Source organism: Rhinolophus sinicus, chromosome 15, assembly GCF_057876585.1.
Source record: "Rhinolophus sinicus isolate RSI-liver-muscle chromosome 15, RSI-T2T, whole genome shotgun sequence".
In the NCBI taxonomy this organism is placed as follows: Eukaryota; Metazoa; Chordata; class Mammalia; order Chiroptera; family Rhinolophidae; genus Rhinolophus; species Rhinolophus sinicus.
The window spans coordinates 87,841,207-87,854,307 of NC_142515.1; the positions used below are offsets into that span (position 1 = coordinate 87,841,207).

General features: G+C 35.7%; 1 protein-coding gene across 4 annotated transcripts in view; it reads right to left on the reverse strand.

Moving 5' to 3' along the window:
* The window catches only part of TLL1 (tolloid like 1), a 169,657-nt gene that overhangs the window by 133,471 nt on the left and 23,085 nt on the right, over positions 1-13,101 (reverse strand). Inside the window, exon 2 of one of the 4 annotated variants that reach the window (XM_088792451.1) lies at positions 5,341-5,446. The exons of the other annotated variants lie outside the window; for them this stretch is intronic. Coding sequence (XP_088648577.1) covers positions 5,341-5,362 — 22 coding nt within the window. The 5' untranslated portion in view covers positions 5,363-5,446. The remainder of the gene's footprint in view (positions 1-5,340; positions 5,447-13,101) is intronic. 4 annotated transcript variants of the gene reach the window in all.

Sequence of the window (13,101 nt, forward strand, 5' to 3'; positions counted from 1 at the left end):
CCAAGTGGCACAGTCTGTCTGGTGTCCTCAGTTAGGTGCTACAGGTGTGTTCCTTGTGCATGTTGTATATGCCCTCTTGTTGTAGTTGAGTCCTGGTTGCTGTCTACATGTCAGTGGGAGTTATTGACCCTCATACTGATTGTTGTGAGGACTGGCCATGACTACAGTGGAGGAACTATTGTGCAGGGGTTGAACCTATAAAGGAGGATTTGCTTTAGCAGGGCACTGCTGTCTGCCCAGTCTGCTTTATAAGTGTCATTTGTGGAAGGGGTTGGGTGGTACTCTGGTGTGGTTTGAAGCAGGCCACTGGATGTTATGGTTCTGGGGCCACTTTGGAGGGGCTCTGGTGCAGGCCAAGGTCAGCAGCTGCCTGTGCACTGCCTAGGGCCACTTAGTATGAGCTTCAAAGTGATCTGCATATATTTGCCACTTGTGTTGGGCTCAGAGGTGCCTGAGAGAGGCTGAGCTGTGAACTGAGACTGGCTCCTGCTAGTGCTGGGATTGGGCCTGCTTAGTAAGTGATATGAGGCATGCTGCTTGTTTGGGGTTTGTAAACCTTTGAGAGATTTTAGGAAAGTCCAAAGCATGAGCCAAGACAGGTAATTTGTATGAAATAGCCACTGGCGATGTCTTGGGTGGGCCTGAACGTTGGATGATGGGGGGAATCTCACAGAATCACCAGGGTGGGGTGAATGGTATTAGCCAGGTTGACAGAGGCTCAGATATGGCAGCCAGCTGTGCCTATAAATTGTGTGGGTATAGGGCTCAACAAAGGAGCAATGGATTCTGCAAGCACTTCTATCTGGGAGAAAGCTGCCCCTTCAGCCTTTGCCCTGAATCCAAACATTTAATTATTTCCCACATGACTCTGGAGCCTTTCCAGCTGCTACCACAGTGCTAGAGCTCAGAGTGAGTGAGTCCATCACTGAGTAAGTCTGTGCATGGGCTTTCTAAGAGGAATGCCTGGGATTCCAACCACCTTTTGTCTCAATCAGCCACAATTTCTGCTGGTTTTCATAGCCAGTAGTTATGGGGACTTCTCTTTCCGGCACTGGAACCCTGGGTTAGGGAGCCTGGTCTGGGGCTGGAACCCCTCACTCCTCAGGGGGCACTTCTGCAGCCAAGATATCCCTCCTGATTTTTAACAACACATGGGTGTAGGAACAGCCCATTCCATGTCTCTGCCCTTCCTACCAGTCTTGAGGTGGCTTTTTCTGTATATCCTTAGTTATAGGACTTCTCTTCAGCTAGACTACAGGAAATTCTCAATGATTGTTGTTCTGTAGTTTAGTTGTAATTTTGATGTGGTCATCAGAGGAGGTGAACACAGCATTTACCTACTCCAACATCTTGACCAGGTTTTGTTTGATCACTTGTATTTTTAAATGCACTTAAGAGGAATATCACAGTTTTAAGGATGTTTTAACCAGTAACCTTTCCCATCCTACTTGCTATCTCCTCAGTAAGGTCTTAAAACCTAAACTGATATGTTTAAAAAATAGATATAGTTGACAGGTAGATAGATAGATCGGTGTACACACACACACACACACACACACACACACACACACACACACACTTGATATTTTACTTCTATCGAAAGCTATGGGTTCCCAAGCTTCCCAACTTAACTGAGAATCTAGAATGCTACCAAGTCTGGCAAATCATAATTACTGCCACATTCTTGGACCCATGATAGTACTCAAAATTTAATTTTTCATTTAAACTGCCTTGTTTCCCTATCCCAAAGCCCCAGTAAATAGCATAAAAATATTCCTATATTTCAGATTCACTTTTCTCGTAATTAATATCACATGACTAACACTTTATTTAAAATAAGTATTTTATTTATATAACACTTAAAGATAAGTTGCTTAAAACTTTGAAAACTCAATGGTAAAATGTTGATAACTTATTGACTAAGAGTGAAAAGAAGTTTTTGCTGTATTTTGGGGATAAAGTATCATCACTGTAGGGAAATTTCCCATTTTCCCATCGCCCTGTGGCTTGGAAATAGGCCTATTGCATATAGTCATATTATCTGTATGTGCACAACAGTTCCTTGTGGCAAAGGGGGCCTAAATCCAGACCAGTATCAGTGCTGAGCCACACCTGAAAGAAAAAGTACTTTGTGGCAATTCTTCTGCTCAGAGGAGGCACTTTTTTATAATTTATCTAAAGACAAGAACAAGCTAGTTTCTGATATCCCTGAGAGAAAAAGGTACATTACAGCAGCTCAGGAATTACTCAAATGTGGCAGACCAGGCAAAGGAAGGAATCTCCAGTGACCAGAGGCTGACCATCTTCAATCTTCTGCTGGCTATCAGCTCCTGACCCTCAGAAAAGAGTCAGCTCTGTCTAAAGATCACATTCCACAATTTCCAATTTTTACACATCTGTACATTTTGAAAATCATAAGACAATGCTAACAAAATAGCCCAAATTATTAAAGTAATGCTCTGGCTTTTAACTTTTATGCCTTTATCGATATCAGCCTTTTTAGGCAACAGGGAAAATTTGAAAATTCCAGGTGGCACATGAATCTCTCTTGGATTGATTTTACTTATAATTGATACATCTAAAGAGAATCATTCTGAGATGTCCCATTGTCAAGTTAGAGCTTTGAAGTCTGAAGAAATAATCCTAAAATCTTGGGGCCAGAGAATTAAAAACAAGGAAAGAAAGGAAGAAGAAAAGAGACACAGAAAGAAAGGCAGGGAAAGGAAAGAATAATTGTAATAAGGAAATGAAGGAAAGGGAATAATGGAGAAAAACCAATCCCAATTTTCTGTGTTATAATTACAGAATGGTAAACAATGTTCATGCAAAGACTGAGCTTTCTTAACCACTTTCAACTACAGATTTTAAAAACAACCAATCACAAAGAATCATAGCAAGTATTTGATGCTAATAAGTTTATTTTTAAAACAGATACTCCTCTTAAGTTTATAATAGTTAAACTGTGAGTGCCAAGATAAATGAGTTCCTTGCCTCCTGTTACCCATTCATTTTGGGCCTTTTTCTCCCTTTCCAGTATTCTTGGCAGAGGTCGATTGGTGTGCACTGTTCCCCTGGGTTCCAGAGTCACAGTCAGCTTTTCTGAAATCAGTCTTGACATCCAGAGCAACCCTGGTAAAATGAGGTCTCTGCCTTTCTCACTCCTCCAACAGCTTTCCTCTCATCTCCAACAAATTCACCTTTCCTGCCGTCTTAATGCCATTCAGGTTTCTATATATTTCTTCTCAACTCTGCTTACTTTCCATTTCATGCATTACCTTTCTGTTTCTGCTCTTTTCTAGTTTTCGTTCTAAACATGTGTTGTGGCTTTAAATTTTTTTTTTAACTGTAAATGGTAATGACAGATATAGCTAACGAGTTTCAAACCAAGAAACAGTCTCAGCTGAAGTGCAGCTATACACACCTGTCAACACTACCTCGGGTTTTATTACTCACTGGAGACCAAAGCCTGCTCTCCTTTTTCTGGTCCAGCAGCTTAGAGCGTCACCCTGTCTAACTACAAAACATCAAGGGAAAGATGTCAAAAAACTTCATACAAAACCTGCCAGGATGTCTAAGTGATATAACACCAATAAAGAAAAGGGTCCACAGGGTATAAAACTTAAGGTCAGGAAACAGCCGAGAAAGTCCTACCAACCTTGGAAAGTAGGTGAGGGGATAGAATGGACAAAGGGAGAGGCAGAAGTGGGAGAAATTACAGAACGGGCAGAGGAGAGACAGGAAGGGGGGCTAATCAAGACAGTCTGATTCCAAGATATGCCATGGGAACTAAAGCTGCCATTCGTAAGTATTTTGATGTTGTTATGCCACGTATTTCAGCTCACTATATAATAATTACTTTGTTTCTTGCTCTTTTTTAAAAAATGAAAGTTATATAAAGGAGACAACCTTCTTTAAAGTCGCTGGATAAAATATTTAGATTATTTTAAATGTCTTGTCCCTGAGTTACATGCAAAAAATTAACAAATTTTCTACAGCTTGTTATAGTTAAAGTATTAGATTGGTGCAAAAGTAATTGCGGTTTAAGAGGTCAAAAACAATTGCAAAAACTGCAATTACTTTTGCACCAACCTAATACTTTCACGTATATAATCTTATTTGGTCTTCACAACAACTTAGGAGGATAGAGAGCACAGGTAACCAGATCTGATGCTCAGAGAACTTAAATGACACTCTAGTAAACCGGGGAATGAGTACTTAAAATATACCCGGGGCTTTTTGCTCTATGTACCATGTTCTTTCCAGTACTCATTATTTTAATACTTTATAGGATGATTTCAATTAAGGAAAGTGCGATGCACGAAACATCAATTTGTATGTTATCAGTTAAGATATGTTTACCAGAGTTAGATCGAAGCCATTAGGTAGAAAAACAGAAACCAATTTGAATCTTTACTTACTGTAGAACTTTGTTTTCTCTTCTATATAGTGAAGTATGCTAATTTTACACAAGAGTTCTAGAATTCAACTGTACAAGAGAAATTATCTTCTCATGATCTTTAAACATCATTACCTTATAACTTATAAACTGTATGAAAAACTATTCAAAAAGAGATTTAGATCCTCAAGGCTTGATGAGAATAAAACTTCACAGTATTCTAATATTTTCTATTCTTTCATTATTTTCTCCTCTTATTTCTGTTCATAATGAAAATTCCATCTTAATACAAGCATCATATTATAACTTCATTATTCTGGCCTAAAGAAAAAGTCCAGCCTTAGTCTCCTGTAATTTATCACAAATGGACATTATTTCCACTATTTCTATTATCCATTTGTACACATACCAAGTATTTTCTGACACGGTTTACTGAGTTATCTTTGGGAATTCCTACATGGTTGGGAATTTATGAAGTAACATCACCGAAAACAAATAAATCTGTACTGAGCAACAATGATCACCAACAATGCTCAAACATATCAAAATTAAAACAAGTCTCAAAGACGTAAATTTTGCAGTCTTGTCCACTTATGTATGCATTTATGAGTCCATTTGTGCTCAGCTTTAATGTCCAAGAATATTTTATGTCCGAGAATGTTTCTAAGTTTCCTCTAAATTATAATTGACGCAAAGTTTCAAAGCAACTCCAATTTCCTCAAAATAATGTTTTCACAGGATTGAAACTATGTACAGATAATCCTAAGGAAACGGGATTTATTACTTGAGAAATACTTCTCAAGTTTTATTTTAGGTCAATGGCATTATTTTGGGGTATGATGATGACATAAAACACACACTGGAAACAATCATTTATACGGCTGACTTCATACAGATGTAAATCACTGAAGGGATTTAGCCCCCCAAATTAGGAAGTCACTTACATTGACTCTGACCTCCCATCATGAGAAGTCCAGGTGCTTCTTCTTGAACTTCAAGGGCTCGGGCAGCCCAGGCATTGCCCCAACACTGCTTAGAGCAGTGGTCAGTCTGGAAGTAAAGAAGCACAGTAGTATCCCAGAGTGAGTGTTTTAAACAAGGCCTTCAAGAGGCACCAACACTGCATCCATGTTTGGCCACATGCCATTTGAGACTATAACATTATCCTACCACAGCGAAAAACGGTGATGAGAACCTAGAATAAACTGTATTTATCCAAAGAATATATCATAAAAGGGTTATAAACACATTTTTCCATATTGCCATTCATTTGGAAATTAGCTTGGCATAATATTATAACTCCATAATTTTAAAAATTATGGAACACACAGAAAGCCAATTAATGGTAGAGAGTATGTGAATTATATTGTTGTTTGGAAATAAGAACGAAATCATGAGAATTAATATCATAAAATAATTATTTTAAATGAGCTTTAATTATAGAATATATTTGTTTATTCTACCATCTTAAAAATAAACAATATATGTCCCATAACTAAAACTCATCTAATATACATATATTCCATTATTACTGAAAAAAAGTAGAATATAATTTAATTAGTACGTAGCACATAAAACTTAGAGTAACCAACTAGAAGTGCCACTATACTTTCTCCTGGCCATAGAAAACTCTACTTATGGAGCAGCTCAACCAGTCAAATTCAGGGATACAGGGGTTGTGCCAATATCTTCAGTCACTCCCCAGTGTTTTAGGAAATACAAATGGATGATATTCCTGAGGCTCAGCTACCAAAATAAGACCTTACTACACATGATCTGTTTACCACAAGGGCTTTTGCAACAACATAAAATCATTAAAATTAAAAAAAAAAAAATACACTGTCTGGACTAACCAAAGAAAAGCAGTGTGGGAGACCGGAAAAACCACTGGTTTAAGAGAAAACCATGATGCTATTTCAGTTCTGAAGCTAAATAGCTGTATGACTTTACCAAGATCTAGAGCAGTTCTCTGTTGCTAAATGTTGGCAAACAAACAAACAAACAAAACAAACAAACAGGTGGATGATTCTGACACTGACATCATGGACGGTTCTGAAAACTAGCATTATTCAGGTCCCATTCACAGAGATTCTAATTTAATACATCTGGAATATGACTAAACATTAGTATTTTTTTTTAATTCCACGAAACAAGGATTAAAAACCAAGAGTCTAGAATTCCAGATGACCTCAAAGCTTCCTCCCAGCCATCCAAATGGATGATTCTGAACCATAAGCTCATTTCATCATCTTTCAATATCACATTATTTTTAAAAAGATTTTAAATGATAGAACAGAAAGTATTATACAACTACTGAAGTATAGTAAATATAACCTTAACATTTTATTCTCTTTCAAATGATATACTATTGTCTTAAATGTATATGGATGTTGGGGTGGATAAAATATATTTATCCAATAACTTTGCAACTAACATTTTCATTAGTCTGTACTTGTGCCTGCAATTAACACCAATATCTTAATATGAGAAAATAGCATCTTTAAATTGCAATTATTTAAAGTCACAGTAATGGCCAAAATTTGAATTTGTCACTCTTTCAGAATTCTACATTGCTCACTCTTGAGTTGTACAAGTCTGCAATCCTACTACAATTCTTACATTTTGGAATTCTAGGGAGGAAGCTGAAAATAGTAATCAAGACTAAAATCTGAGAAAGCAAAACAGTCAAAGGACAACAGATTTAGGCAATAAATAAATCCAATTTTAACTAAAATGGACTTTATAGATGATTCATGCTTTTGAGCAAACGACTATAAGAATCACAGTGTGCATGCTTTATTGACAGGACAAGTGAAGATGTATATCCTATAATTATCCAGAAGCATAGTCCCTTGTAAAAATGAATGTCAGCTATAAAAAGTAAAGTAAATGAAACAAAATATACATATAAAATATTATATATAAGTCATTCACTAGCAAACTCTAAGGTTACCACTAACAAAAGTTGTAATAACTGATTTTATTAAATACTGTACCTATAGGATACTATTATTGCCATTTTATACCTCAGAAAAAAGGCTCAGAGAATTTGAGTAACTTCCCCAAGTTTCACACTTAGAAATATCACAACCAGAATTTAATCCTAAGGCAGTCTTGACTCCAGAAATTCATACCCTCTAAATGTTATAGAAGAGTATAAAAGTAAAGAAGTCATTTTTAGGTAGACTTCATATTTTGACTTATACGAAATAGCAGAAGACTTTTTTTTTTCTCCCAGAAAAGACTTCAGAAAATTGTATGTAAAGTTCATGGACCTTTTCTTAAAAAGTTTTGCCTTTGCTTATATATTTTCAAAGGAATATATTGATCAAGAAATACCATATGTATTTATTTATATGTAAATGGAAAACAGAATGGAAACTTGGCTCAAAAATACTTATGAAATATATCATTCACAATCATTTCTAATGCATTAAACTACAAGAAGCATAAAAATATCCTCAGTGCTACCAGAATGAAAAATAAACAAAAAAGAAGGGAAAAAGAATATTTTCCTGGAAGTAGGAGTTTCAATAATCCTATATAATGCCTTTTTTTCATCTTAGATAATATTCATAATTTTTCTAAGATCTATATAAAGGAATCTTGGAGTAAATGCTCAAATTTGAATGTAAAGTCAAGAAGCAGGACCAGTTCTTCGAACATTTTTTGGTTCTAGTTCTTGCTCTGCCAATGACATAATCTTACTCTCCCTGAACCTCACTTTCCTTGTTAATGAAAATGAGAGGGGTGCACTATATTGGTGAGTTTTCTCTCAAATAATTCATTAAGAAAATTTTCAAACATAGTAAAGTTGAAAGAATCATACAGTAAGCACCGATATACCCTTCACCTACATTCCAGCATTAACATGTTACTATCTTTGCTTCATTGTGTATCCCTCCACCTTATTTTTGGTCCATTTCCAAGTAAATCACAGACATCAGCACATCTCCCCATAAATACTTCAGCATGATACAATTGAGTTCTGTAATTGTTTAGTTTTTTTATACATAAAATGCAAGTATAATAAAACACACAAATCTTAAGTGCATATTCACTTAGTTTTAATAAATACATCTACCCAAACTCCTATTAAGATATAAAATATTATATTAGTGACCTTTTGAGTTTATTTTCTAAGTAACAGAAGCCAAGATATGATAAATATAATGGCTCTGATTAGAAATTAGTAGAAGTGAAGATCTTCATCCGCAGGGGAGTCCTTCTGTCCTGCCTCAGGGTTCCAAGAACTTGGGGCTCCCCAAAGGGGAGAAAATCATCCCAACAAATATTTGCTGATCCCTTCCAGCTCTGTATGGCCAAGGCCTCTGACTACAGATGAAAGTAGTAAAACCACTCTGACAGTTTCTGCCTTTCACCAAACATGAAACAAGGCCAATTTCTCAATGCTTGAAAGTTTCAATGGTAAATTATAATTGGTTTAGTTGTTTGTGTATTGTACTTAAGGCGATCCTGTATTTGCATCTCAGATATCCATCTTTTTAAAGGGATTTTGAATGGCATTTAATATATTTCTACTCTAGTCATAAACTGAAATGTACCTTCATTCATTTTGGCAAGTTCCCAAATACAATACTAATTTGGGTAGGTATTTACAGTAAAGTTTTCTATACATAGATTACAATTGCTGCTGAGATCAACAGAAACCTGACGTTCATAGTTTGTTGTGCTACGCGTAAAAAAGGTCTTTGTCTCTGAAACAAAAGCTTCTGACAGCATCTGTGAAATTGAGGCAGGCTAACCCGGCAAGGAGCCTGCAAGAATGGTCTACAAGAATCTCAGACCGTTCACATTCTGCACTAGGACATTGTCGTTATCCATGCTTGTTATCTCGGTGCATCCGTCTGTCTCAATGCAGGATTGCCCCCGTCTGTCTTTCAGGTAACACCGAACAGATTTGAACATCAAGCCTTCAGATAACCTTTCCTGAATTCAAAGTACTCTGCAGGTTTCAACAGCAGTACAAAGTGCATTTCATAGGCTCCAAAAATTATAAATGTGTATTTAGAAAGAAAATCTAGGAAAAATAATATAAGTAAGCTCAAGACTTCTCCAAATCTTCATAAGTATAACAATTTTTAGCAGAGCCTGTTGTTATCTGGGGTCGCAAAGGAAAAACAAACCCTATGAACATTTTACACATGGTAAAAGGTGAAAGCTAAACAGAAAATCCAATGAAGGTAATGCATATGTTAAAAATAAATAAATAAACATTCCTGAAAAGAGTTTAAACATCATTTTGTGTTGGTGCTATATGGAACTAAAGAAGGTGAAAAATGAAAGGATTATGGAGTTTTTACTGCATTGACTTCTTACGGTTTTGGAACTTCCCCAGTGTATGCTGCAAATAATTATAAACTACAATATAAGTGTTTTACATAGGACCTCAGTTTAAATGGCGACGATGAGACAGCTGTTATTTTGCACAACTGCAAATTAAGGGTAAGATGCAGGAGGAAAAGCTCAGGAACAGGGGATTCTGTTTTGGAACACAGTATTAACATATTTTTAAGTTGACTTTCATACCTAAGCAGGATCAGCTTTGCCCTGAATGAATTATATATCATTTTATTTGCTTTAAGCAGTTCTTTGTAATTAAGCCATAGTTCAAAAAGTAATCTGTGTGTGCTGTCTCAGAGAGGAAAATAACATGAGGTGCCAATCAAGAACACTTGACTCTGAAAACACTCTTTTTCACATAATAAAAATAGATACTAGTCAGCAACAGGAGGACATAAACCGTGATTCTCTCTAGTACCTAATAAGATTCTTAGCATTTAGTAGACATTTATTAAATATTCACTAAGATAATTAACATAAATAACTTTATTCTCATTGAATATTTTCATTGTAACAAACTCAAGTACTAAAGAGGATTTAAAAAAAAATCAATGATATAGACTTGTTATTCAAACACAAAAAGTGTCCACTGGGAAATCGGCTGAAATCTCTTATTTCCAAAACTGTTTGGAATAAACATTGATTACTTCAGTCATGTGCTTTGATGATGATTAACCATATATATATATGGTTTTGTGTGTATATATATATATATATATATATATATATATATATATATACACATTTGCTTGAAGCTCCAATGCATAGAGTGTTTTATATTTGATTAAAAAAGAGAAAAAGAATGTGAAAAGAACTGAACCCAAAACTTTTTTGTTGTTGTTATTCATAAAATGAGCACTTCTACGGGGGATATTATTCTAAATGTAACTTACTATATGATGTGTTTAGATAAGTATAAACAGATACGTTTTTTGGAGATTAGAATGACTTCTTATTAAAATTCTCAATAAGAAAGTTTCTAATCAAGATGCCATCACAGAATGATGTCTAATTCCTTAACTCCTAATAGCTGGTGAAGAAACCAGACCACTGAACCTACATGGGAGAAAACCTACATGGGCACCTGCTTCAGGTAAAGATATCACATGGGTAGGGATTCCCAGTCTGGCTATGCATGAAAGCACTATTTTCAATATAAATTTCCAGGTCCCAATTCAAGCAACTGGTTTTGCACTTCTGATCTGTACTGTAGAATCTAAAATTTATTTTTTTTTCTCTAGGTGATTCTGATACTCTGACAGGGTTGAGAGCTATTCACATGGGTCATAGAAACTGAGTAGAAAACCAGAAGAGCAGCCAAAGCAATTTGAGTTTTGGAATCAGAATTAGGAAGGAACAAAGGAGTGGGTCAGATCTAGGAGGCTCTGTGGCTGACAATTAAGGGAGAGATGGAAGTCAGAGAATCAAGCTGAAGGTCTAAATAAGACAGTATGTTAGAACCAGAAAGATAGTCAGGAAACTAAATGTATGGATCCCGAGACCGTTAACGGCAGCAACAGTGCAACCAACAGAAAGTCTGTTGCCCTACTTTCTGGATTCAGAAACAATATCATTGTTAAGAACATCTTTGACTTTAGTTTTTCTATAGAACAAAAAAAAAAAAAAAAAGAAATACTGTTACATTAAACAGACCCATAAATTGTAAGACATTTGTGCTTCAGAAACATTAAAATTTGGTCAATGCATTTTATGATAGAAGAATAAGAGGGTAAAGTAATGTCACGTGAGGCGCAGGAAGAAGATGTAAGCCGTTAACTTAGCTATGTTGAAAAATTAACTTGAAAGGAAAGGGGGTTCAGAAATGAGGCACTTGACAAAAATCAAGCAAACTCTGATTTTCCCACTTTGAAAACTAAATCATTACTTCCGTCACATCAAGGAAGGTGTACATGGCAAAAGACTGAGAGATCAGATGTATTTAGTGATTAAGATTTCAGGCTTAGGACTCAGCCTTGGGTTTCATCACTTAGCAGCTGTGTGATCGTGGGTATGTGAGTAAATCTTGATAATCCCCAATGTCCTTCTATGTAAAATTGGATGATGGGTGATAATATCAGTAACTATTTCAAGTGTTTGGTACGGTTATCTGAAATAATGTATTATTGTACTCAATAACTTATGGTAGGTACTGATCCAAATTACAATTTCAGCATTTCAGTGTACCGGGGCATTTCAGTTAACCTGATTTTCTGGAACACAATAGGTTCAAAGATTCACTTTCATATTATATAATAGTAAGGGAAGTGCCCCATACCTTGAAATTTGTGGTTCTCCATAGGATCACAAGATGCTCGAGTTGGAATTGGTTTCAGGGACTCTGATCAAAGTCCCTAATTTTATAGGAGAAACAGACTTAAAGATCAAGTGGATATGAGCTACATCTTTCGATCAATGTTTCCAGAAATTGCTTACATAAATTTTGTCTTACAGTTTTTATTCACTTTTATTTTGGGATGAAAATAAAGAAAGTAACACTTGTTCATCAGAAACCAATCAAACGATACTAAAGAAGAAAGTACAAGTCTCCTTTTGTTGCCCCTGCAAGCCCAGTGTGTTCCCCAGAAATTACTGCTTGATATACGTGTCTTCTCAGACTATTTAATCTGCTTACAAATCTTTTCCTATATGATACTTATTTCTCAACAACATACTAATCCCTGAGAAATAGGTTTCAAATGCTTTCAGAAAGTTAAACAGCCAGGATTGGTATCCAAATTTCCTGGTTCTCAGTTTAGTGGTTTTTTGTTTTGTTTTGTTTTACCCACACCATGATTCCTCATGTCCTTATAGAGCATCTCACTGTTTGTGATCTAAATGTTCTTGTCAGTTTTCTTAGCATCAATTGCTTTTCTCTACTTTGTTCTGATCCTTAATTTGTTCCTGCTTATAAAATATATCACTCTAGAAATTTAGCAAGCTCTTTGCCAAGAGGGACTGCAGCAGGTATTGAAAATTAACTTGACATTTATAACAACAACAAAAAATCGTGCTACCACTACTTGTAAAATCACAAGTAACTCAATCAACTTCTCAGGTCTTTGTTTCTTAAAGTTAGAAATGAGGGTAATGACTCTACTACTTTCTTCTCATTCTATTATCAGGACAACTAAATAAACATTGCTTTATCCAACAAGTAATAATGTTTAATCACTACAGTGTTTTATGATGGACTTTTCTTACCTAACATACCATTAGTCCCATAGCATGGTCTAGAAAAAAAAAATCTAAGTTGCTTTTAAGTTCCGTTTCAACATGCCCTTACAGCTTTTCCCACACTCAGCAGCCTCGTTTCAGCTTATTCTAAAGCAACTCCATGAATA